This window comes from Lycium ferocissimum, chromosome 12 (assembly GCF_029784015.1).
Source record: "Lycium ferocissimum isolate CSIRO_LF1 chromosome 12, AGI_CSIRO_Lferr_CH_V1, whole genome shotgun sequence".
NCBI classification, from domain to species: domain Eukaryota; kingdom Viridiplantae; phylum Streptophyta; class Magnoliopsida; order Solanales; family Solanaceae; genus Lycium; species Lycium ferocissimum.
In genome coordinates, this window is record NC_081353.1 from 47,733,365 (window position 1) to 47,760,762 (window position 27,398).

Consider the following 27,398-nt stretch of genomic DNA (forward strand, 5'->3'; position numbering starts at 1 on the left):
CTACATGAAACACAATCCTTGCAATATCTCTAGCAAACAATATAGGTTGCAAGAGAACAAAAACTTAGCTATTTTCTCACAAAAAATAATTGCACATGAAGACAATATTGAACGTATAGCCCTTGATATTGATTGATAAGCACTTAGCCTCCGAGAATTTAATTGAACGTAAATGATTTATTGCTCCAATGCATGTGAAAAATGCAAATAACTAACTTAATACAGTCAGACATCTATATAACTGTCATGCTCCATAATAACATTCTACTATAACGGTCAAGTTTCTTTTGAATAAATTTTCCCTGCATGTTACATTATATGTTTTCTATAAAAAATATCCGAACAAACAACACCGTTAGAGAAGCTTGATAATACTTACGAAATGAGCAGAAGATTGTGTAAATTATAAGAGCACAAATTTCTCCAGACGTTTTTTCAAATGTCTTGAGATTTTTTATGACGAGTAATGACCAAAATAAATCAAAAACTGAAAACCTTTCTATGCAAGATTTACCGCACCACTCACTCAACAATCGGCTAATTGTTTAATTATCCATGAATAAACGAGATTAAAATTTTACTGCCTCAACAACAACATAAAGTTTCAATCCCAGCATAATTTTGGTTGGCTAAAGTGTAAAACTAGTGAATTATTCTACATTATGAAGCTAATTATGTAGACATGTCAGATCTATTTAAGTTTTCTAGGTGGATCTAATTATTTGAGTATCAACAACCAAAGGGGATTCTGTTGGGATTTTTTACTAAAGGTGGATTAAAATTAACTTGAATATTTTTGGTTTATAAAATGAGCTAAACAGATATAGTTACGTTGATGGATAGGACTTGAACCGGTTACCTTTTTGATTTTTTGTTGGGTTTGAATCACTTCACTTCATGTATTAATGTGAGCTGAGCTGACAAGTCCATTGAAAATCTAATAGAATTAGTTATGTGGAGGCCCCGTTTTGCATATAGGGACAAGATGGCTTAATAGTTACGCGTCTTTAAGCTTATCTGATTTACGGTGTTTTTACTTAATGCCATATCAGAGCCTAATTGCATAGGTTAAGGACCAAAGAGCTATTCTTTCAAAGTTCATATAAGTAATGGACAAAATCTAATGTCAGATATCAAATTTAGAACTTAATGACTCAAATCGTCAATGAATTCAGTAACTTTTCGAACTCATAAAATCAATCTTAAATCACTTTTGCATCAGGTAAAGAATTTGGGTCTGTAGCATAAGGAAGATACTCATATTCACTTCCGTTTATGTTATTTTTTTAATTGTTATTTATGATATTCCGACACAGACACCTCGGATGTTTAAAAAAAGAAGTGTTGAAGATTTTATAAATGCTTTTTAATTAGCGTTTTGAGTTCTATAATATCTTTGAGAACAAGTAGTTACCACCCAAGTTTTATGGGAGATCCGGTTTAAAAACATTTGTGTGGATGAATAATTAGCAGCCACATCAATTTATGATCGACGATCAGCCTCCTTCTTGGTCAATTAAGATCATTTTCTTAATTTTAAACTTATGGGAAGGAAAAAAAAAAAAGTGAAGATCTTTTAATTAATTGAAGACTTACATAGGGCATATACACCAAATCTTTGTTGGTGTTACCTAACCGAGAGCGCATACACTATGGGCTCGTTTGGTTTGCGAGATGGTAGACTAGACAAGGATATTCCATGCATTGGGATGCTCCATGGGATTAGCTATTGACGCTCCCAAACGAACATGCAAACTTACGTGGCCTACAAGTAATATAGTAATTTTAGAAATTGAATGTCGAATCCACAGGGATTTATGGTTAACCGTTAACTAAATTAAACAAATGTTGATTATCTAAACAAGAGAAAAAAATCCAAAGGTTATAATTATGAACAAACTAAAATAAAAAGAGAACAAATAATGAACTTCAACCAAGAAAGAACGGATTTTCATGTTATCGATTAGATAAAATCGATCTAGGGCTATGGGCTATCTAACAATCACGTTATATTCTTCAATTGAACCAACTACTTAATTTATCTAGTTTGATATTACAACTAAGAATCTTTCGAGTCCTTAGCCGCCTATTCGTATCACTTTTACCCCTATATCTCTATGATCATGGATCCTTTAACACGAATGCATTTGTATTTTCTGTATATTAAGCAAACAAGGCAAACAAATATATATATATATATATATATATATATATATATATATATATATATATATATTAATCTCATTATCTTAATTAAATGTGTATATAATATATATCAAAAATAATTCAAATTTTGTGAATTTAAATATGCCGCTTTATAGAAGTTATGGGTTCGTACTAATAAACTTGGTTAGAAGCTACGTGAACATGGCTAAGCATTTAAAAGGCCTATGGAGAAGAGGTGTGAAATCTTCATGCCAAAGCAAGGCTATTCTAGGTAGGACGGCTAAGCATTTAAAAGGACTATGGACAAGAGGTTTGAAATCTTCATGCCAAGAAAGCAAGGTTATTCTAGGTAGGACGGGCGTGGCTGGTTCTGGGCCCCGAAACCAATCCCAATCAAGTCCAAAAGGTCGCATGGGTTAGGCGCCCCTAAGGAGGTCGGGTTAGGGGTCCTTGGAGGGCCGCGGGGGGGGGGGGGGGGGGCGCGAACCGGCCTACAATACCTTTCTAGTCCTTAAATTAAGTCACGTTGTCAGTTCGTTTCGAAGGAATTGCACGGTTTGTCCTTCAAATAGACTGGTCTTTAATATTTGCCCTTCAAATGGGCTGGTCTTTAATTTTTTGTCCCTCAAATCGAATTTAAGGAAGATAGCATAATTTATGAATATTATTATGATGCGAAACTTATGCATAAGTTTGATTTTGAAAGATAAAAATTAAAGAGCAGCACAAAATAGGGACAGAAGTGCAAATGACCCGTTAGTTTCCCCTGTTTCTTCTACATATTATGCCTTAATTACATATCGATTGGTATACAAATCTTTAAATTAACAAGCTACAAGACTCCTACCAAACACTTACTTACACGACTCTTAATATGCATATTGCATGGATAGTTTTCAGTCAAATGATATGATCAATACCATTTGAATACAACATAAATAAGCTGGTCTCTGTTGTATTACTAGCTAGAATCTTGGGAAAGGTGATGTTTTTAGGTATTTTAGTACCTTCCTTCCCAAATGAAACTAATAATGACGAAAAGTTTCAACCTTTGTAGCTCTTGAAAGTGGAAAAAGTTGGGACTTTTTATTCTAAGGAGAACTGACATACAAGGGATCTTATTAAGATTTTGGGGCTTGAATTCTTTATGATCATAGAGAAACAGATTAGTTTCCAGGACGCAACAATTAAAAACAACAGAGTTTCCGAAGTGAAGCGATGGAGAAGCAAATCGAAGAGCTTTAGAGAGATAATGGAGAAACAGAAAAGTTTTCGGATTGCAATGGAGAGGCAAATGAGCTTTGGTGGAGAGAGGAAAAGTGGTAAGGATTAACCGGGAAAACATAAGTGAAAGAACTTGAGTATTGATACGGAATAAACATAAGTGACTTTAATGAATAAATTTCTATAGTTGAGTGATATAAGTTATCCACTCAAATTCACCGGGGAAAAGAGGGTATTGATTCCCTGCTGCACCTTGCAGTTAGAGCAGGGAATTTGGGAAAGGTGAAACAAATGGTTGAGAAGTTTGATAACAAATTGCATAAAAGATTTGTTATGTAAGCAAAACAAAGAGGGTGAGACTGCTTTGTATGTTGCAGCTGAGAATTGAAATTGCATCTATTGTCGCAAATAATGGCTACGATACACTCCCATGTTGCAGCAAGGCATGGCATGGTCATCTTGGTGAATCTTCTAAACAGTTCATACGGCATTCCTTTAATCCCTTCCCCGGACCAAAAAAAATAAAAAAAAAGAATGTGGACTTCATGGATGAGCTGGATAATTGTGCTTTAGATTTGGTATATTTGTTTACCCCGAATTTCGGTAACAATTAAATTTGTAAGTGAGGTATAGGATCGGTAACAATTAAATTTGTAAGTGAGGTATAGGATCGGTAACAATTAAATTTGTAAGTGAGGTATAGGATATGTGGATGAACTTTAATCTATTAGGTTAGTGTGAAGTGCCAATGGATTCGTTTATAGCTATATTTATATGAGTAGGTGCTAGCGATATATAGATATATATATACGTATGATGGTGATTGATTTATGTCAAATATATTAAGTAACATTGCAAGGATAAGCAAACTAATGAAGAACACCAGGAGACCCGGACCAATATCTTTTGGGTGAGAGCTTTATATATTTGGCTATTACAATGTTGAGATATGGAAAAAAAAAAAAAACTAACCCTAAAAAGGGGAGCAATGTCCTCTATTTATAGGTATGCCTTATGGGCTATGAATGCAACACAAAAAGCCTTTATGAATAGAGAAACCCTAAAAAGATAAGGTATGACCGTACGATCTGACAGTCGTACGATTGTCAGTGCAAATTGCAGAACAGTTTTCTGACGCGTGGTAGCCTCACAACCGGTTATCCGAACCAACGGACACGTTGATTTAGGCTCGGTTTGTCCGAACCAACGGACACGTTGATTTGGGCTCGGCGTATCCAGACCAACGGACACGCTTTTCTAGTCTCAGGTCCATTACATCCAGTACGAAACCCGGTGTGAAGAAAAGCTCGAACACGCTCATGCTCATTTGGACTTATCCTCAGCTCCGGTCACACATTGATTCGATTTTTACCGTATACAGATAGTCCCCACACTTTCCGAATAGTAGCTTTATCGGAGCGACGGGAGGTGGATAAGTCCTAAAACCGGTGGTTCCATAAGCTCGTTCTTATCTTCAAATTAGTCGGGAACCATTATGTCACGTCCCTCTGACTTCGGCCACGTGTCTCACCCCGAGTGGCCAGCCTCGGGAACCGCCTTAACCCACGTCGCTTCAAGTCACGTCCCATTAATTCTGGGACATGTGTCGTCTCTCGATTGGCCATCCTCTCGTAACGACTCGGGAACCGTCTATATAAGGGCCAAAGTTGCTCATTTTTTACTTTTCATTTTCACTTCTCACTTCCTACTTCTTACTTCTTTGATCTTAAGCTTTTTCGTTAACTTCCTTCCCTGCTTTGAGTCTTCAACGTTTTCTGCAACAAAGTTCAAACCGAGTCTTCAATCCTTCTAATCTTTATCTTTCATTATTTCGTTCCTGCCTTGAAACTTTCATCTGCATCTTCAAATCTTCATACCAACTCCTTCATCTTTAAAATGTCAGCCAACACCGATTCTGCTTCCCAGGACGTTCCCTCGGTTTCTTCCCCGGGCGTCGAGCCTACTTCTAAACCCAAAGGCAAAACCTTTGTGGAACCAACCGCCCTGGACATAATACCGTCCAAACCCAATTATAATCACGAGTTTGCCGTTGAGAAATCGGTACAAATCGCGGATAGGGGTTTCGACGTGAGGTGGTACCCTTTGTCAATTACAGAGGATCTCCTCCCTCGGGTCCGGGCCAATTGTGGATGGGATAAGCATCCAGTGTAAATGTTCGGCCCCGGCCCCGACAAGTCCATTACCGACTACAAAGAAGGGTTCTTGTACGTTTACACGTACCCGTTCATGCTCAAACTCAATCCCCCAATTGATCCGGTTATTCTCGAGATGTGCCGGACATACAATGTATGCTTAGCCCAAATCAGGCCGATAATATGGAGGATCATGGCCTGCCTCCGTCTATTGTCTAATAATGCCAACAAGGAATTCACGTTGGCGCACTTCATCCGATTGTATAGCCCAAGGATCTTCCGAGAGGGCGTGATAAAGGTCGCCTAACGAGGTCGGAACTCGATTCTTTCCAAACTCGACGAGGATAGAGATCGAGGATGGTTGGAACGTTATGTCCGGGTAAGGACCGCAGACATCATTCCGGCTGATTATATGCCCTTTCCGAAAAAATGGAATAACAGCCGTAAGTTCCTCAGTCGTCTTTCCTCTATAGTTGTCTTTCCTCTATACTTAGTCCAAATTTGCTCCTTTACATGCATATAATTTTTTTTTTTAGCCGAGGTATGGATACCCGACACTAGGGAGACCTGTCCCGTGGTCAGTGGGTTGCCCAAAATCATGTTAATCTTCCCCTTGATTCGGTACTTATTGCTCCCTCCTGTTTTGCCTTGTCTTTCTATAACTCTTTTGATATTCAGGCTTGCCCAAGGGCTCTGTGGAGCCACGGCTGAGCCTGCCACGCTGGCATCTGAATTTGATACGGCAGGATCATCCCGGCTTATTGCCGCAACCGAAAAGAGGCAAAGAAAACCCGAGGCCAAAGGGAAGAAGCAAAAGAAAAGGTCGAGGAGCGAAGTTCGAACCCTGAGGGATGAATCCGAGCCCGATATTATTATTCGAAGGGTTCATGCGGGCCCTTTCGTCGCCATTGTTCCCGAGGAAGAAACTACTATTCCGCCCTCGTCTACAGCTGAGGAAAAAACTGCCATTCTAACCCCAAACACAGGTAGGGAAGACAATGTTCTTTTTTCGATTCCTCTAAGGTCCATTGAATTTATCGACATTTCAGGTGATGCTTCGCCTGAAGCAGCACCTTTGGTGAAGAGACCTAGAAGATCTGGCCCTTTATTGGACACTGAGGCTGATCAAAGGGCTGAATCAACCCCAGACAATGAGGTTATAACGGCTACCGGTCCATTGCCCAGCACCGATCAAGCTACCCCGTCCAAGGTGTCTGCAACTACCGGGGCTGCTGGAGCCGTTTCGGTCTCTCCTGCTCTTGCTTCGAGGTTTGATAACCTCGATGATATGTTCTCGAATATCCCTCCTGCAATCGGGGAAGCTGCCGGGTTTGGCCATCTTCCCATTCCTTGGGCCACGAGGACGGCTAGCCGGTCCACTGAAACGTGTGCGAGGAACAACCTTGTAGGTATTTTCCCAGCCCTTAGTGTAGAGCCGAAGAGGACGAGGTCGGCCGTGATCACCGTCCCCAAGGACTGTAGTTTTCTATCCCATCCTGTGGGGGTTGCAAGTTATCTAAGGCCTCTTATTTCAGATTCGGACAAGGAAAAAATAGCCAGGGTTCCTTGGCAGTGCCTTATAAACGAGGGCATGCACGCAGGCAACCGAGTAAGCATTATACTCGCCTTTCCGTAATATTAATGTGCAATTCTCTACTCTTGTTAATCAATTTCCTAACTTGGTTTGCTTCTTCTTCTGCAGAGTGTTGTGCTCGTTAATGAAGGCTTTATCCGGGCCCAACACGAGGTTGATGACTTAAAGGCCCAGTTGGATGCTCAGGGTCGGGAGACGGAGAAGTTCAAACTCCTCTTGCGGGAGAAAGAAGACCAGCTGAGCCAGGCAGTCCCACCTCCGAACTTTCAAGCCGAGCTTGAGACGACAAAGGCTGAGCACCTCCGTTTAAGGGCTGAACTTGATGATGCGGTTGAAAAGAACCGGCTCCTAGAACAGGATAACATGAACCTTGGCCGAGATAATGCTAATTTTGCTACGAGGCTCGGCGAATTTGAGGCTACTGTTGCCCAGCTTCGGGGTGAGCTTAACTCGATCAAGGCCGATGCCGAAAAGGCCAAAGAAAAATCTCATCAGCTCGAAACCAAGAGAGCCGCCGAGAGAGAGAAACTGAGGGTATTCGAGGAAAAAGCCGAGACTCGAGCTCGGATCAGTGATGAGCTCAAGAGCAAGCTCGAGGAGGCTATTGAGGCTAATGATCTACTTCAGACCGAGTTTGAATCGATTAACCAAGTTCGAATCGCTCTTCTTGAAATAAAGTCCGAGCTAGAAGCTAGATTGAAAAAATCCAAGGCCGATCTAGAAGAGTGTCTTAAAGATATGGAGGCTGCCGAGGCTCGCTCTACGATTGTGATTGAGTATGAACGGTGGAAATCCCGGAGGGCTACCCTCGAACAGGTTGAAAAAGGGTTGGGGGACCTCCAGGCCCGGATACTCGAAGCCAAAAAAGTCGAGGACAGGCCAAGAAAGCCCTCGATGCCGACTCTGAAGACTCCGAGCAAACGAATTCTGAGGACTCCGGTTCCAACCATATCGAGTAGATTAGGGACTGTACGAGCCTTCATTTTGTTTTTGTTTTTGACTTGTGTAAAAGTCTAAGTGTAAAGCCGCAGTTTATATATGAAATGCATATTTCCCTTTTGGCTGTTGTTTTTTTCGTTATTTTATCCGAATGTATGTTACGATATTTGCCTTAAACGTTTGTTTTGTAAGAAATAATCTAGGTTCGGAGCTACCCCTTTTGCCCTAATTGGGCCTAACTTAACTCATTGAGTATTGGCTTTTTCTTCGTTCGGTACGTTTTTGACCGACGATTTTATGGAATGGTTTACCTGCGGGGCTTATTTATGCTTCGTAAATTCAGACGTATCCGAATCACGTTGGGCATTTTGGGTCGAGGTTTTTAAATTGTTTGAACCTTTTCCGACCGTTTACTTATAATAGATTATGTTCGGATTCCTGAATCTCTGTCTTTTGTCGATTTTGAGACGGCAGTCCCCATTCGAGGGTGTTAAAAGATTTTGGCTGGGTTCAACGTGACCCTATTGCCTTTGTCGAATTTCGATGATAGTCCCCGGTATAGGGCATTTACTAAAAAGACATGTCCGAGTCGTATTTTTCATAACGCTTCTTTATATTGCAGGTGTTTGTACGTGCATAATATAAGGATTTCATCTGTTTCCTTTTGTTTCTGCCATAGCAAATACTAGCCGGACATGATTCATTTTGATCGTTTGGTCCTTACATTGAAACCTAACACAGAAGGTCTGGGTTTACGCAAAAATAAGAAGCATAAATTTCGAAGACCTTCCCGGGATAGGCCTTGCTTCTTCGTTCCTTCATCTGCTTCGGTGAGCTGAACTCATTCTGGCCTCGATATGGGTATGATAGTCCCCTAGTGTTTGTCCGAGAAGTATGATCGAGTAAGCACTATTGAGTCCCCAACGAAGGGCAGACCCTCCGCTTTCGGATATTTTGCCTTGTTTTCATAAAGTAACACATTTTACTTGTTGCCTCATTAGAAACCTTATCGGAAAACCCACTTCAGGATAAAATCGAACTAAGGAAAAGAGTGTAACACGTGTTTTCAGACCTAACTCTACCTCCTCGAGATTTATCTCGATACCACTTCTGCAAAAAAGGATAGGTTAATAGAAGATGATCACAAGGGTCAACGACCCATACCTTAGCAATAATATTTCTTCAAATGAGCCACATTCCAGTTATTGCGCAGCCGTCGCCCATCCATGGGTTCCAGTTGGTACTACCCCTTGCCAGTTACTCCGGTTATCTTGTATGGGCCTTCCTAGTTCGAACCCAATTTTCCATCATCGGGGTTCTTGGTATTCAAAGTAATTTTTCGAAGTACCAAGTCCCCGGTTCTGAAATGTCGAAGATTGGCCCTTCGGTTGTAGTACCTCTCTATACGTTGCTTTTGAGCTGCTAAACGGACCAGCGCATTTTCGCGTAGTTCATCCGCCAGGTCAAGTTTTACGGCCATAACCTCCTCGTTTGCCCCGCTGGTGACGTATTTGAACCGGAGGCTCGGTTCACCAACTTCTACGAAAATTAGAACTTTGGCCCCGTAGACTAACGAGAAAGGTGTCTCTCTCGTGCTCGACTTTGACGTAGTTCTGTAAGCCCATAATACCTCCGGCAGCACTTCTCTCCATTTATGTTTCGATGTTTCAAGTCTTTTCCTTAGATTTTGAATTATTGTTTTGTTCGTGGATTCCGCTTGCCCGTTCTCACTCGGGTGATACAGAGTCGATACGATCTTCTTGATCTTCAACCCCTCGAGGAAGTTATTGACCTTGCTGCCAACGAACTGAGGGCCGTTATCACAGGTTATTTCGGTTGGGATGCCGAAGCGACAGATAATATGGTCCCATATGAAGTCAATAACCTCTTTTTCTCTAATCTTTTTGAAGGCCTACGCTTCAACCCTTTTTGAGAAGTAGTTAGTCATAAACAGAATGAAACGAGCTTTACCTAGTGCCCATGACAGAGGACCGACGATGCCCATCCCCCACCTCATGAACGGCCAAGGGGATATCACCGGGTGCAGCAACTTCCCGGGTTGATGAATCATCGGGGTGTGCCTTTGACACCCATCACATTTTCGGACAAAATTTTTCGCATCCTCCTCCATCTGGTTCCAGTAATAACCGGCTCTGATAATTTTTTGAACCAAGGCTTTCGTACCGAAGTGATTACCGCAGGTACCCTCGTGGACTTCTCTTATCACATAATCTATTTCTCCAGGACCCAAACACTTGGCAAGAGGTCCGAAGAAAGATTGTCAATACAATTGGCCGCCTATCAAGCAGAACCGAGCTGCTTTGGTCCGGAGTGATTGTGATTCTTTCGGGTCGCTTGGGAGCTTCCCATCTTGCAAGTAGTCGAAAGTATCTGTTGCGTCAATCCCAAGTTAGACCCATTGTGTTTATCTCGGCCTGCTCATTTTCTATCTCTGAATTCATCAATTACACTACTATCTTAGGGGTTGATTTTCTCCGCTTCGACTGAAGAGACCAAATTGGCCAATGCATCAGCTTTGTTATTTTGCTCCCTGGGTACATGTTGCATGGTCCATTCTTTGAACCGGTGTAGTATCACCTGAGTTTTTTCTAAGTATCTTTGCATTCGCTTATCCTTGACCTCGAATACGCCATTCACCTGGTTCATGACCAAGAGTGAGTCGCATTTTGCTTCGATTATTTCGGCTCCCAGACTCCGAGCCAATTCCAAACCTGCAATCATAGCCTCATACTCGGCTTCATTGTTAGTCAATTTTATAGTTCTAATAGATTGTCTAATGGCATCACCGGCGGGGGTCTTAAGAACAATGCCCAACCAGGAACCTTTCAGGTTCGAAGCCCCGTCTGTGGGTAGAGACCAAATACCCGAAGCCTTTCTCAAGGTTAGCAACAGCTCTTTCTCTACCTCGGGAATCATAGCGGGGGTAAAGTCTGCCACAAAATCGGCTAAGATTTGAGATTTAATAGCTGTTCTAGGCTTATACTCGATATCATATCCGCTAATCTCTACGGCCCATTTGGCCAATCTACCTGATAACTCCAGTTTGTGCATGACATTTTTTAGCGGGTAAGTAGTTACTACACATATCGGATGGCATTGAAAGTAAGGTTTTAGCTTTCTTGACGCACTTACCAATGCCAAGGCCAACTTTTCGAGGTGTGGATAACGAGTTTCCGCATCTCCTAAAGTCCTACTCACATAATATATTGGGAATTGCGTACCGTGGCTTCTCGGACCAAAACACCGCTTATCGCTACCTTGGACAGGGCAAGGTATAGAAATAACTGTTCGTCTGCCTTCGGTGTGTGCAGCAGGGGCGGGCTCGATAAGTACCTTTTCAATTCCTGCAAAGCCTTTTGACAATCCGGTGTCTAGACGAAGTCATTCTTCTTTCTCAGCAGTGAGAAGAAACTGTGACTTTTATCCGAAGACCTCGAAATGAAACGGCTCAGTGCTGCTATCCTTCCGGTGAGCCTCTACACGGCCTTGACGTTGTTCACCACCTCAATATCCTCAATGGCTTTAATCTTGTTCGGGTTAATTTCAATTCCCCGATTCGACACCATGAAGCCCAAAAATTTGCCCGATCGGACACAGAAGGCACATTTCTCCGGGTTAAGCTTCATGTTGTATTTGCGAAGTACATCAAAGGTATAGTGCAAATGTTTTAAATTGTCCTCTGTTTCCAGGGACTTGACTAGCATGTCATCAATATAAACTTCCATTGTTTTCCCTATCTGTTCTTCGAACATTCCATTAACTAGGCATTGTTAAGTTGCTCCGGCATTTTTTAATCCAAATGGCATGACATTGTAACAGTAAATCCCGTATCGGGTAATAAAAGAGGTCTTCTCTTGATCCTCCGGGTGCATTCGGATCTGATTGTATCCGGAGTAAGCATCGAGAAAACTTAACATCTCATGCCCGGCCGTTGAGTCGATCATTCGAATCGATATGAGGCATCGGAAACGAATCCTTCAGGTATGCTTTGTTCATATCTTTATAATCAACACACATTCTAAATTTATTACCTTTCTTTGGCACCACCACTACATTAGCTAGCCAGTCCGGGTATTTTACCTCCTAGATAGAGCCTATCTTTAAAAACTTTGTTATCTCATCCTTTACGAAGGCATGTTTTGACTCGACCATTGGTCTCCTTTTCTGCTTCACCGGGGGGAATTTCCTATCGAGGCTGAGCTTATGAGTCGTGACTTCTGGTGGAACACCTTTCATGTCTAAATGGGACCACGCAAAATAATCGGCATTAGCTTGCAGAAATTTAATTAGCTTGTTCCTGAGCTCCGAGGTTAACCCTGTTCCCAGGTATACCTTTCTATCCGGTAGATGTACGAACAAGATGATTTGCTTTAGCTCCTCCACGATAGATTTGGTTGCATCCGAGTCATCCGGCAATACAAACGATCTAGGCACGCTGAAATCGTCCTCTTCACCAGCCAGGTCCAATTCCTTCTGCTTCGCTTTCAAACCCGTATTCTTTAATTGCTATTTGGTGTCCTTGCCTTCGATTGATTCATCATCTCTTTGATCCGGCTTTTTTGGAAAGAGGGGTGCTTCCTCGACCGCGAACATTTCCCTTGCTGCGGGCTGTTCGCCTCGGATAGTTTTTATCCCCTCCGGAGTTGGGAACTTTAGCAACTGGTGTAGTGTTGATGGTATCGCTCTCATGCTATGAATCCATGGTCTGCCGAGCACAGCATTATACTTCATATCTCCCTCGATGACGTAGAACACCGTCTGCTGTATAGTACCGTCAATGTTGACCGGCAAAGAAATTTTCTCCCTTCGTGGTTTTGCTTGCCATATTGAACCCGCTGAGTACTCGGGCTACCGGACTGATCGGTCGAGTAGTACCTGAGACATTCTACCACTCTCCACCGGATGATGTTGGCTGAACTGCCTGGGTCAATCAAAATACGTTTAACTTGTGATTTAAAAATAAGGATAGAAATTACCGATGCATCATTGTGCAGTTGAATGATTCCTTCTGCATCCTCGTTACTGAAGGAGATGGAACCCTCGGGTACGTAGTCCCGGGTGCGCTTCTCTCGTACAATTGAGACCTTTGTTCTTTTCATCACCGGTCCTCGTGGAGCATCCGTTCCCCCTATTATCATATTGATTACATGTTGAGGTTCCACCGGCTCGGCTCATTTGTGACTCTCCCTTTCTTTGTAGTGGTTTTTGGCTCGTTCACTCAGGAATTCTTGAAAGTGGCCATTCTTCAATAACCGAGCCACCTCGTCCCTTAATTGACGACAATCTTCAGTTATGTGCCCATGGGTCTCGTGATACTCACACACCGCGTTTGGGTCGCGTTGACCAGGGTCCGATCTTAATGGCCTTGGCCATCTAGCCTCCGTGATACGGCTGATAGCTGAGATGAGGTCCGAGGTGTTGATGTTGAAGTTGTATTCCAATATCCTCGGTATGTCTTTATTGCTAGTCGAACTCCCAGCGTCACTTCTAAATGCCTCGACTGTTTAACGGGCGTTCGACTCGTTTATCGCCCCTACTCGAGAAGTGATTGGGGCCGATCCTCGATTTTTCCGACCTGAAGCTCGATTTTTTCGACTGAGAGTATGGTCGGTACCTTTCCCTCGATGGTCGTGTCTCTGACTCGTAATTTTTTCTCGACCTCTCAGAGCTTTTGCTCATATTTATAGGTCTCGGGGGAAGTTCGAGCTGGTCATCCTCTACCCAAATCTTTGATTCGTACTTGTTATGGACATCTGCCCAGGTTACAGCCTCATACTCCAATAAGTTTTCTTTCAGTTTGAATGAAGTAGTCGAGCTCCGAGGATTAAGCCCTTTGGTGAAAGCTTGCGCAGCCCATTCTTCCGGAACCAGAGGGAGCTCCATCTATTCCCTTTGGAAGCGGTTCACAAATTCTCGTAACAACTCATCATCCCTTTGGGCTATCCGGAAGATGTCCGCCTTCCGGGCCTGCACCTTTTTGGCTCCAGCATGGGCCTTGATGAACGCATCTGCGAGCATTTCGAAAGAAGTGATGGAATGCTCAGGCAGATGGTCATACCAGGTCAACGCTCCTTTCGATTGTGTTTCCCCAAATTTTTTCAACAACACGAACTCAATTTCATCTTCTTCGACATCATTGCCTTTTATGGCACAGGTGTACGAAGTCACGTGTTCCTGCGGGTCCATTGTACCATCGTATTTCAGAATATCCGGCATCTTGAACCTCTTCGGGATTAACTTCGAAGCCGCACTCGGAGGGAAAGGCCTTTAAATGTACCTCTTTGAATCCGGCCCTTTCAAAATCGGTGGAGCTCCTGGGATCTGATCCACCCAAGAGTTATACGTTTCCACCCTCATCTCTGTTGAATCGACCCGTTTTGCCAAGGTCTCGAGCATCTTCAGAACTTTGATAGACAAACTGGCTCCGGATCCATTGCTCTCGACTATCCGTGTTTCATCCCTCCTCGGTCCGGTGACCCCTTTTGACCTTACCGGAGCTGCCTTGTCATTTTTTCTCTGAAGCTGAGCTATAGCAATCCCCTGTTCGGTTATGGCGGTCCCCTGTTCCTGCAATATTTCAAATATTAAACGTAAGTTAATCTCATCCGGAGTATCCACTGTTTTCCGGCCTTGAAACCGAGACAAAGTAATTGAGTTATGAGTATTCAAGGGATCGGTGGCCGGCAAGGCGGCATTCTCCCGATTCACGGTATTCTGCAGGTTGAGGCCTTCTCTCGAGTCGACAGAATTTGCGTCGACTGGATCTGCAAGTAGATTTCGTAATCCGCTGTTGTTGTCGTTTTCAGCTACTATGTCGTTATTGTTCACATGACCAGAATGTCCGCTGCTTGTCATTTTGTCCGTTTTTTGTGAAAATTTGCATATTCTTCAATCAACAGGTGAAAGAAAAGATTAAAAAACCACTATTATCCTAGCCCCACAGTGGGCGCCAAACTGTTTACCCCGAATTTCTAAGAACAATTAAATTTGTAAGTGAGATATACGATATGTGGATGAACTTTAATCTATTAGGTTAGTGTGAAGTGCCAATGGGTTTGTTTATAGCTATATTTATATGAGTAGGTGCTAGCGATATATAGATATATATATACACATATGATGGTGATTGATTTATGCCAAATATATTAAGTAATATTGAAAGGATAAGCAAACTAATGAAGAACTCTAGGAGACCCGGACCAATATCTTTTGGGTGAGAGCTTTATATATTTGGCTATTACAACGTTAAGATATGGACAAAAAAAAGAAGCTAACCCTAAAAAGGGGAGGAATGTCCTCTATTTATAGGTATGCCTTATGGGCCATGAATGCAACACAAAAAGCCTTTATGAATAGAGAAACCCTAAAAAGATAAAGTATGACCGTACGATCTGACACCCGTACGATCGTCAGTGCAAATGGCAGCCTCACAACCGGTTATCCGTCGTGTGGCAGCCTCACAACCGGTTATCCGGACCAATAGACACGTTGATTTAGGCTCGGTCCGTCCGGACCGACGGACACGTTGATTTGGGCTCGGCGTATCCAGACCAACGGACACGCTTTTCTAGTCTCGGATCCATTACATCCGGTACGAAACCTCGGTGTGAAGAAAAGATCGAACACGCTCGTGCTCATTTGGACTTATCCTAAGCTCCGGTCTCACTGGTCACACATTGAACCGGTTTTTACCGTATACAATATTGTGGACTTGAACAACTGGTCCTTCACATGCAATTTGTTACTGCTAATATTGGTGACATATAGTCTGCAACTTGTATCCTGGATCTTAGTTTCCAAACAATTAATTTGATATGCTGTAGTACATATTAGAATTAAACTTCTTGTTTGAACATTCCAGTATAGGATTTGAATAAGAATGTAAATAATATATCAATACACAAGTTTCCACGACTAAATGTGTGAAATAAAAAGGTGGCATCCTTCTTGATCTGCAATTAATGGACCACACCAAGTGTGGTGAAGCCCTCAGCCAAATCTAACTTCCCTTGCATTTTACCAAAGAACAAGTAATTCTGGAAAGTGGAGACATTTTGTCACACACACGTTGTATATAGCAGATAGATGCTAAAGGAAATTGTACTGATATTATTCATCCCCACATACTTTTTAAGTAAAAATTTACACTACTTCGTTGGGACTCTGATGGGTAGCAGCCGGTGGAAATAATTTTTTGTTGGTCTCTGATAAAGCCACATTTGTGGTACTATAACCACCATCAAGAATTAAGTTCAAACCACTCACATATTTGGAATCATCACTTGCCAAGTATAATACTGCTTTTGCCACTTCCTCTTCATCTAGTAAAGCTCCTTTCAAATTTCCACCTTCGGCGATCCATTTTTCCGCCATTTGTCTCTCAGCTATTCCAAGCGCATTCAACACAAGTGGTGTGCTAATGTAATGAGGAGAAACACAGTTGACTTTTATTCCATACTTTCCTAATTCTACTCCGATGTTCTTGGAAAGCCCTAAAACTGCATTTTTAGATGCCGCATATGCGTGAGGGACAATACCATAGACCACTGTGGCAGCACTAGCTGTAAAGATAATTGAACCTCTCTTGGCTGGAATCATCACTCTAGCAGCATGTTTCGCGCAGAAGAACGAGCCAGCAACGTTTACATCGAACACGTTCTTAATAATATCATAATCTACTTCTAAGATACTGGAATTTGGCTTATCCGCTGTACCAGCGTTACTGAACATTATGTCGAGCTTACTAAATTTTGCAATTGTTGCATCAACAGCATTTTGAACGTCTGATTCAATCGCGACATTGCAATGGACAAATATTATGTGTTCTGTTCCAATTTCTTGTACTAAGGAAGTTCCGAGGTTGTCCTGAATGTCTGCAATAGTAACTTTTGCACCATGTTGAACAAAAAGCCTAGCAGTGGCTGCTCCTATGCCGCTAGCTCCACCTGTTACAAGTGCCACTTTACCTTCAAGCCTGTCAAATATTAATAGAAACATACAATTAGACTAGTACTTCCATTTTTTTTGTGTGAAAGATGTTCTAGAAATATTGAAAATAATCCAACGGAGTAGTTAAGGACGCTTTCTGGAAATTACATTTAGGATAATAATTTTGCCTACTCGGTGTAAATGGTTAAAATGAAAGTCTAACTCCAAGATACAATGCTTACTTTGAAACTTAAGGTTGTATTCTTTGGTTTCTTCTATCACAAGCACTCAACCCAATAAATTGAAAGAGTGAATGGAATTTTGCAGAAAGCAAGGAAATGACTAGAGCCTTATATATCTCACATGAAGATTCTGTTATATATATATATATATATATATATATATATATATAAGAGGAAGAAGAAATTAAAGAGCAATATCGAAAAAAGAATACCTTTTGGCTATTGGTGATGGAAGAGAATTATTGTTGGCCATGTTCCTCAAGCTTGAGAGCTATGTCTTCTTCATATACAGAACAACTTCAGGGGCTCTATTTATAAAAGAGTTTAGACATTGAATTGGATAATGTTTAAAAGAAGTCTGAAAGTGAAAAGAAAAATTGACTTAATTCCAGTTCTTAAATTGAAAATAAAAAAGAAAAGTTGGACCATGCAGGTTGTTGAAATGTCTAAGCAAACATTTTCAGGAAGAGAAACCAATCTTCTTTGATTATTTTAATGAATTTACCATTTCTTAGTAAGTAATAACTACTATATTAAGGTGAAACTAATTGTTTTAATTAAACAATTAGTTGTCAAAAATAGATAGTAACTCTGGCTTGGTTAACGGACTCGTATCTCCTCTTGTTCAATTATTGAACTCTCCAACAATTGGCAGTGATTTTTTGTTGTTTTCCTTTCACAAAACATCTCATACTAAATGACAAGACACGGAAGAGATTATGTTGGGCAAAAATTTGTGGTCAAAGTTGTAACTTGGTGACTTTGATAGTGGAAAAAATAAAAATTTCTTATACGTTATTACCAGATTCTTATGCATAAAAATAAGGATTTCTTATATATAAAAATAAATAAAAAATATAAAAAAAAGACTAAACACTAAAAATAAATTTATAAAGAATTATAAAATTAAGTTACTCTGCATTCACTTTTTCTAAGATACTTGTGCTCCTATACTGTTCTCTTTTTGTATTTTACTAAGGAGGTATTAGTTCCCTTTTTTTTTTCCTCTTTCTCTTCTGAATCACTAATTAACAAAACTAAGTAGTATAATATCTTGTTTTTGACCTAAATAATACATTATTTAAAACAATTAACTAGAATAATAAAATATTTTTAAAATTTACAGAAATAGAATAAACGTAGTTGTGAGTAACGTTTTAGGTAATATTTTATTCAAATATTCTAAAGGAAAAATTTAGGACAAACGGAATAAAGAAAGTATAAAACGTAACTCTGAGTAGTTAGTATAATATACATTGTAGTTAGTATAGGAGATTTCTCATTTTTTTAGGGGGAACGAATCTTTTGTGCAAATTATTCTCATTGACCAAATTCAGTCTTGCACTTTAATTGTGTGCATTGTATCTTATTTTTGGTGTAGTTTGTTAGGAAGAAATAGAAGAGAGAGACGGAGGGAGGGGGAAGAAAAAAGTAAGGAAAGAAGCACAAGGAAAACGTGTGAGAGAAATGAAAATTATTTTGAACCCACAAGTTGTACTTTAGTAGAGAGTAATTAATAGAATCAGAGAGTCGCAACGAAATACTTAAAAAACGTTACTCCGAATTACGTTTTATACTTTTGTTATTCCGTCTGTCCTAAATTTTTTCATTAAAATATTTGAATAAAATATTACCTAAAACGTTACTCACAACTACGTTTATTCTATTTTACGTAAATTTTAAAAATATATATTATTCTTGTTAATTTTTTTTTAAATAATGTATTATTTAGGTCAAAACCAAACTGATAACACTTGCCCAAAGATAAACAGAAAATGGTGTATTGCTCAATTTTAAAGGAGGTTCTAAATTCAGAAATTTATGTGAAAGATCCAATGTGGATTAAATGGAAAACGTTTACTATAATATACATTCTAGTTAGTATAGGAGATTTCTCATTTTTTTTTAGGGGGAATGAATCTTTTGTGCAAATTATTCTCATTGACCAAATTCAGTCCTCACTTTAATTGCGTACATTGTATCTTATTTTTGATGTAGTTTGTTAGGAAGAAATAGAAGAGAGAGAGGGAGGGAGGGGGAAGAAAAAAGTAAGGAAAGAAGCACAAGGAAAACGTGTGAGAGAAATAAAAATCATTTTGGACCCACAAGTTGTACTTTAGTAGAGAGTAATTAATAGAATCAGAGAGTCGCGACGAAATACTTAAAAAAAAACGTTCTCGACTTACGTTTTATCTTTTGTTATTCTGTACGTCCTAAATTTTTTCATTAAAATATTTGAATAAAATATTACCTAAAACGTTACTCACAACTACGTTTATTCTATTTCTGTAAATTTTAAAAATATTAGATTATTCTTGTTAATTTTTTTAAAGAATGTATTATTTAGGTCAAAACCAAACTGACAACACTTGCCCAAAGATAAACAGAAAATGGTGTATTGCTCAATTTTAAAGGAGGTTCTAAATTAAGAAATTTATGTGAAAGATCCAATGTGGATTAAGTGGAAAACGTTTTTTATTATTTCTTTTCAGTTTTCATTTCTACATTTCAGGCCGAACAAGACCAATATTATTAAGGGCAAATGAGTGACAAAGACTAAAAGAAAGGGAAGTGATCGCAGGGTTGGTCCTTCCAATGGACTCGTCTTTAATTTTTGTGCTTCAAATGGATTGGTCTTTAATTTTTGTCCATATCGAACTATGTCTAGCGGGGCATAATTTCTTTAAGGCCGCACCCATAACTTGTGGATATTATGATGTGTAAATTATGCCTCTCTAGGCATGAGTTTGATTTTGAAGGGTAAAAATTAAAGACCAGCCCATTTGAAGGACAAAAATTGAAGACCAACACAAAATAAGTCAAAAGTGCAAATGACCCAAGGGAATGATTCACTATATTTCAGGCAAATGAACAATAATACTGATTGAATTTACTACTGAGGGATAAATGGATCAATCATATAGGGTCAACTAGATGGCGTATGCCCATGCGCAACACTTTGGATTATATAGTGTATTTATGTGTATGTAGTTGTGTATAATTGTAAAGATTTATATATTGGTAGTGATAGTATATATATTTTATATTGCTAATAAACATACCTAAATTTGCACTGTCGATGCATATATATATATATATAGATGAACATTAATACATATACACAAATGTTATTTGTCTATTAAGTGGAATTATGTGAGCATGATAAAATAGTGAAAAGTAAAAGGAGTGTAAAAGTGACATGTGGCCAAAAACATAATTAATACCTGCCACTTGAAATAGCATCATATGTTGTGATGCAATTTTTATGAGCAGGGGCAAAATAGAGAAAGTACGAATATATTTAATATTAAGCTACAGTAAGATTCTACTTTTAACTAATGGAATTATTCAATGACAAGTGCTTTGACCAAATTGCCCTTGGTTGACGATCCACTTCTTTAACTCATGCTTTTATATAGTTTAGTTTTAAAAAAGGGAATTTGTCTATTACAAATTAAAAACTAAAAAAATGGAAGAAATTGCACGAATTGTCCTTCAAATGGGGTGGTATTTAATTTTTGGCTTTAGCAATTAATTTTAGGAATAATTTCAATAATATACAATCCAGCATAAAATATTATATCCACGTAGTTATATTTTTAATTTACATCTGTATAGCCAACTTTTTTTACAATAGTGTTTATACACACGATATACAACATTATACACTTACTGTAAATAATGTGTCGATCTTATATAAAAGTGTATAATAATGTATAAAAGTGTTATTTTGGGTAATATTAAAAATATGAGTCATTTCAGGTAAATATTTTTTTCCAAATAGACATAGGCTGTTATTTTCCAAAATTTTATGCCTAGTGGCCATAAGTTTTTAATGGTGCGGAACATAACTGTGAGATATTATGATGCAGAAATATAAATTTATACCCCACAATTTTTTTTTTTTTTGAGGGACAAAATTAAACAGCAACACAAAATAAGGGCATAAGTGACAATGAGCCTAAAAAATGGGGAGAAAGTTTTGGTAGGACCCACAGCACACATGTGAATCCCTACCTTATTTTTTTATTTTTTACATGAGTAGGAGGTAGATCTCCTAGTTCTTCACGTGGATCCCACCTTAATTTTTTTTTTTATATCTACTATTATAGAAGAGTGGGCGAGATAATAGTCAAAATACCCGAACGTTTGGCCAAAAAAAATAATACACAAAAAGCTAACCTTTGCGTTGGTCATTTATTATTTTCTCCTTTTACAAATTTTTCTAATCCCTTAAAATGCCCTTCCTTTTTCTTCATGATGTGGACAAGAGCGTGAGTATCTTTTGCTCGGTGGCGCGTTATAGCCTTTAAAAACGACGTACGGCGTGTTTTGAAGAGCCAAATATCATACCACGTAGATGCCACATCCCGCTAGATAGCTACTATTAAATAAATTTAAATTCCTCCATTTTTAACTTACTTCATCTTCTTTCACCAATAATTTAATACCCGTCTCCATTCTTTTTGCCAAATAATACCCATTATAAATTTAGAGCTAGGATAGTGATTATTCTTATAATCACTTTTTTCCCAAATCAAATTCAAAAAAAAAAATCTGAAGAAAAAAAAAACGAAAATCTGGAAAAAAAAAAGTTGAAAATCTAATCTTGTTAAAGAAAATCTGATTGAAAGTTGCTTGGTTGGAGTTGTTTAAGCACTAATTCTTTGAGTTGATTTGGGGAGAAAATTAAACTCCATTGCTAGGAATTTGGAGAAAGTTATGAAGAACACCAAGTGGGTTTTAAAATTCTTGATTGTTTGATCAAATTAATGGATGAACTTTGTTCTTTGGTGTTACGAAGAACTTTTACATTTGTTTTTTTTTTTTATCAAATTTGAGGAAGTTGGTGTGATTTTTTTTTTTCAACTCCTAATGAAGATGATGATGATGATGATGATGATGTTGATGAAGATGAAGGAGAATGGGGTATGGGTTTTTGGATCCGTGAATGACGAAAAGGGTGGAGTGTGAAAAATTGAGAGATTTTTTTTTTTTTTTTTGAAGAAGGTAGATGGATGGAGGAAGGGGAAATTAATAAAAAATGAGGTGAAATTAAAGATGTGGCACGTGGGCGGGGACGCGCGTGTGGTACACTCTCCCCAGTATTAATAATTGGGGGTTGTCGTATTCCATATATTAGGTGTGTAATGAAAAAAGGTCGCAGATTTTAATGTGAAAAAATTTGTCCAGGGGTAATGTTTGGGCCAACGCAAGGTTAGGTGTGTGTTGACGTTTTAATTTTTTTTTTTTGACTATTATCTCAAGAGTGGGCCTTACCTTAAATTTGTTTTTTTTTATTGGTACTATTATGGAAAAGTGGGCCCCAACTTAATTTTTTTTAAAAAAAAATTCTACTATTATAGAAAAGTGGCCCACCTTAATTTTTTTTTTAATTTACTATTATAAAAAAAGGTTTTTATATTTAAATGTACTTGATATTATTCCGTTATTTGTGTGAGACGTATGTGTCTAAACTTATACCCAAAGGTATAAGTTTTAAATCTTTTGGTTTTATGACTTCTTTGGGGCATAGTTTTTGTGTTGAATTTAAATCGTTATTTCTTTTTTTTCGAACATTCTTTACATTTTCTCCCGTACCTTTATCATTTTATCTCGAACTTATTATCATTATTTAAATATCCTATTTTTTTTTTATGATCTCTCTTACTTCTTCACGTTGACCCACCTTATTTTTTTTTTTTTTTTTGCAATTGTCTCCTAATGCTCCATGCGGACCCCACGTTAATTTTTTTAATCTCGACTATTATAGAAGACTGGGCCCCACCTTAAATTTGTTTTTTTTTTTAAGTCCTACTATTGTAGAAGATTGAGCCCCATCTTAATTTTTTTTTTTTTTTTACAATTTTTCTACTATTAAAGAAGATTGGGGCCCACTTTTTTTTTTTTTTTTGACTGACAACGACTATATAGAAACTCATGTTTCTATACAGTAGTAAAAGTTAACTTTGCAAGGACACTAGTGATATATATTCATAGTCCATGTAAGATGAATCATATAGGGCCAAAATTTAAATTTGCCAGGACACTAGTGATATATATTCATAGTCTACTTCATGAAACAAGCTACTAATAAATTGTTGTTTTTCCACTGAAAATTACTGTGTACACAATCCTTGCAATATCTCTAGCAAACGATATTGGTTGCAAGAGAACAAAACTTTGCTTTATTCCAGGGGCGGCTCAACATAATTGGAGATCTAAAGCGAAACTTTAATTAGAGGCCTAAAACCTAAACAAACTTCATATACTTATACTTTATTTGAATTTATTCTTCTAACTTTTTTTTAATTGCAAATTTATTACTTAATAAGTTTTTTACAATCGATTTCTTTGAATAATTTTCTTTTTCAATTGTTAATTTTAGGTAAAATTTTATTAATTTGAATGTTAAAAACATTCTTCTACTGAGACAATCATTATAGAAATTGTTAACATAATTCTATAAGCAATAAGTTGACAAATTTTAGATAAAACAATAGAGTTAGAATGATAGAATCTGACTCAAGAAATTGATAACTTGGTATACCCACTTTAATATGTTGTTGTCATGCTTGAAAACCTACGAAGAAACAAAAAAGAATCTGTAATTCACTTTGTTCAACATTTTCGACTATTGACTCTTATTTTTGACAGAGTACTACTCTTGCTTATCAAAGATTTTAAGAAAGAGAGAACAACAGGAGTTAAAAGAGCATAAAATAATGAGAGTGTCAGCTAACGTAAATGTAAGAAGGCAAAACAACGTTTTCTTAATTTTTTCTATTTGAAAAAGATTAAAAACAATAAAATAATATAAAATTACAAAAAAAAAAAAAATGTTATACTTTTTATCATAAATAATCAATTTTCTTTAAAAAATTAACACATGATTTATTTTTGGTAAAATTTGGGGCCCCCAAAATTGGGGGCCTAAGGCATATGCCTTAGTTGCCTTGCTATAGAGCCGGCACTGCTTTATTCTCACAAAAAATAATTGCACATGAAGACAATATTGAATGTATAGCCCTTGAAATTGATTGACATATAAGCACTTAGTCTCCGAGAAATTAATTGTTGTTGATAAGCAATATTGTTGTTGTTGTACATTTTTAGCAGGTTTTGCAACATATTAGTACAAAAGTTGCAACAACTGCGTAGATTGTTGCAAGTGTTGGAGAAAGTTTTATAATGGACAACTTTACTGGATTTAAAGTTACAATCTGTGTGAAATTTGGGCTGCTTTGTGTTCAACAATCTTCACAAGACTTGTGGTTTTAGTTTGATTAGCATTGAAATAGTATAAAAAGTCTTTTTTTTTTTTTTTTTCATTTTAGGATTTTACATTTAACCTTTTAAAAAAAAAATGTGTCTATCGATCAGCTCATGAGATCCAATAGATTAAGATAAGTTGCAGGTCGTCCTAAAAACAATTTTGTATGGACGATCTTACTTGAACATGATCGATCTGTCTATTGACTCATACCATTGTATTGATCTAAGAACACTGATTCCTATCAAGTATCAATGAGCCATGGTTGAGGGAAATTCCGAGAAAGGTTGTTGTTTCCCAAACAAAGGTGTTCTAAGCTGCCATTAACTTAGCAAATCAATCGGGAACTTTAATTTTACAGATGAGAAGCAAAGTATATCAAGACATCTGTATAATAAGCATGTAATAAAAACATTCAGATTCAATGTTGAAACCTAACCGCAAGTTCCTGGATGCCCTTAATGTGAGTGATTCTAATAAAACAAATGCATGGGATTCTAAAATTACATATGATCTGAAATTGTATATAGGTCATATCTCTTAATTGTAAAGAGTACGTCCTCGATGTATTTAGCTTCCTTTGAACAGAGAATAGGCTGAATCTCTCTCTGTTTTTGGTGATCTAATAGGACTGCGCCTCCTTATGGCCTGAATTTGAAAAAAAAAAAAAAAACCTCATTAATTAGTTTACTAGGGATATATTTGATCTTTACAATATTCTGATATCCATACTGTCCATTCCAATCCTCTTCCAGTCCCTCTTCTTCTACTTATCGAATAATTTGTGAATCCGCAACACTTTTTTTCAGACCTTCCATAACCAATATAAGCATTAGTTAAAAGAACTTGGTAATAACATTTGCTCGTCTCAAGTGGTCATTGAAATACATCAAGCATATTAAGTTAATTTAAGGTACAACATAAGTGATGAATTCTAGATATCTCACTGTATTAATCATATTATCAGTGAGTGAAGAGAAGAAGAAATGAAGAAGAGACAAAACAGATATCTTCTCATTATCAGTTCTGTGGAAATGAATACACAGATATGTACTTTATACTAGTCTAACCGACTGAAATGAAAAATATCTAACTATATCTAACTACCTTCTAATTACATGGCTAACTAACTAGTTAACTTAAACCATACAGCTGGCACCTAGTTGGCAGCCAGCTGGCATAACTAACTAAACTACTTTGCTCAACTTAACACCTTCGCTCAAACTGATGGTTGGAGGAGATCTTTCAATAACAGTTTGGAGAGCAGGTATTCATGAGGATGCTTGCCTAGACTTTTAGTAAGGAGATCTGCAACCTGTTCCTTGGGAGAGACATGATAAGTCTTGATAGCCCCCTGCATAATCTTCTCCCTGACAAAGTGGCAATCAATGTCAATATGCTTGGTCCTTTCATGGAAGATAAGGTTAGCGGCAATCTGTAAAGCAGCTTTGCTGTCACAAAACAGTTGAACAGGCAAATCCAAAGTGACACCCAACTCCTTGAACACACCTAATAGCCAAGTAATCTCAGCTACCACTGAGGCCATACTCCAGAACTCAACTTCAGCAGAGCTTCTAGCAACTGTAGCTTGTTTCATGGACTTCCAAGATATAATAGCACCACCAAAGGTAACCAAGTACCCGGATCGGTGACCTCTCCAGTTTTGCGAGCGACCACCGATCCCCGAGTCACAAAGGCCTCCAACTTCTCAAAACTTGTAGCGAGGCATAAGCAAGCCAAGACACGGAGAACCGTGATATACGACCACTCTCGACGAAGATCCGTATGGGATTTCTTAGGTTGATGCATGAATTGACTGAGAACTTGGACTGCATAAAAGATATCAATCCTAGTCACAGTAAGATACAAGAGTCTCCCAACAAGCCTTTGATACTTGCTAGGATCTACTAATAATGGATCCTTATGCCTTGGGGAATCAGGATCCTGTGATTGTATGAGTGCATCAAAGTCAGCAGATATAACTTTCATATTGGATTCTAGAGGGGTACCAGCTAGTTTAGCATCTGCAAGGCCCAACTCAGTAACCAATTCTAGAACATACTTTCTTTGACTCATGACAATACCTTTAGAGGACCTGGCAAACTCAATGCCCAAAAAAAGTTAGGCTCACCCAAATCCTTCATCTTAAACTTGAGTTTGAGATAATTTCTTGTCTGTAAAATCAACTGAGGACAGCTACTAGTGACTAATAGATCATCAACATAGATAAGGACAATAACCAGTTCTGAATGGACAACCTTGGTGAACAAAGAGTAATCAAAGTGACTTTGAGTGAACTCTAACTGTATCAATGCATCAGTGAGTTTTTTATTCCATTGTCTAGGGGCCTGTTTGAGCCCATAGAGAGATTTGTGAAGTCTGCATACCTTATTATGCCCTCCCTGACTAGAAAAACCTTGAGGAATATCTACATGCACTTCCTCCATTAAATCACCTTGGAGGAATGCATTATGAACATCCATTTGGAAGACATACCAACCTTTAGGCTTTAACTGATAGCTATACCCGGACATTGTTGTGACTATTTTGGCCACGGAGAAAAGTTTTACGTAGTCTAGACCTTCTTGTTGACAGTGGCCTTTTGCTACTAATCTAGCTTTATACCTCTCTCTACGCACACGGAGGTGTACTTCACTTTGAATACCCATTTGCAGCCAATGGGAACCTTGCCTAATAGCGGTCAACAATACTGCGTGTATGATTCTCTTGGGGTCGAAATTTCATTTTGCATAGCCTCAACCCACTTCTTATCTTGGACAGCCTCTTTATAGGTCTTAGGTTCACTAGTACTTGAATAAGTTGCCAAGGCAGATTCAAAAGAGGAAGACACATTTGCA

At 38.4% G+C, this 27,398-nt stretch overlaps 1 protein-coding gene across 2 annotated transcripts in view; it reads right to left on the reverse strand.

Annotated features, from left to right (window-relative positions):
- Positions 1-16,188: 16,188 nt before the first annotated feature.
- The window catches only part of LOC132040129 ((+)-borneol dehydrogenase 1-like), a 71,635-nt gene continuing 60,425 nt past the window's right edge, over positions 16,189-27,398 (reverse strand). Inside the window, exons 1-2 of one of the 2 annotated variants that reach the window (XM_059430744.1) lie at positions 17,480-17,757; positions 16,189-17,071 (exon numbers count right to left, since the gene is read on the reverse strand). In XM_059430744.1, coding sequence (XP_059286727.1) covers positions 16,240-17,071; positions 17,480-17,520 — 873 coding nt within the window. In that variant the 5' untranslated portion in view covers positions 17,521-17,757 and the 3' untranslated portion in view covers positions 16,189-16,239. Of the gene's footprint in view, positions 17,072-17,479; positions 17,758-27,398 lie in introns of those variants that run through there. The other variant, XM_059430745.1, reaches the window with a different exon arrangement.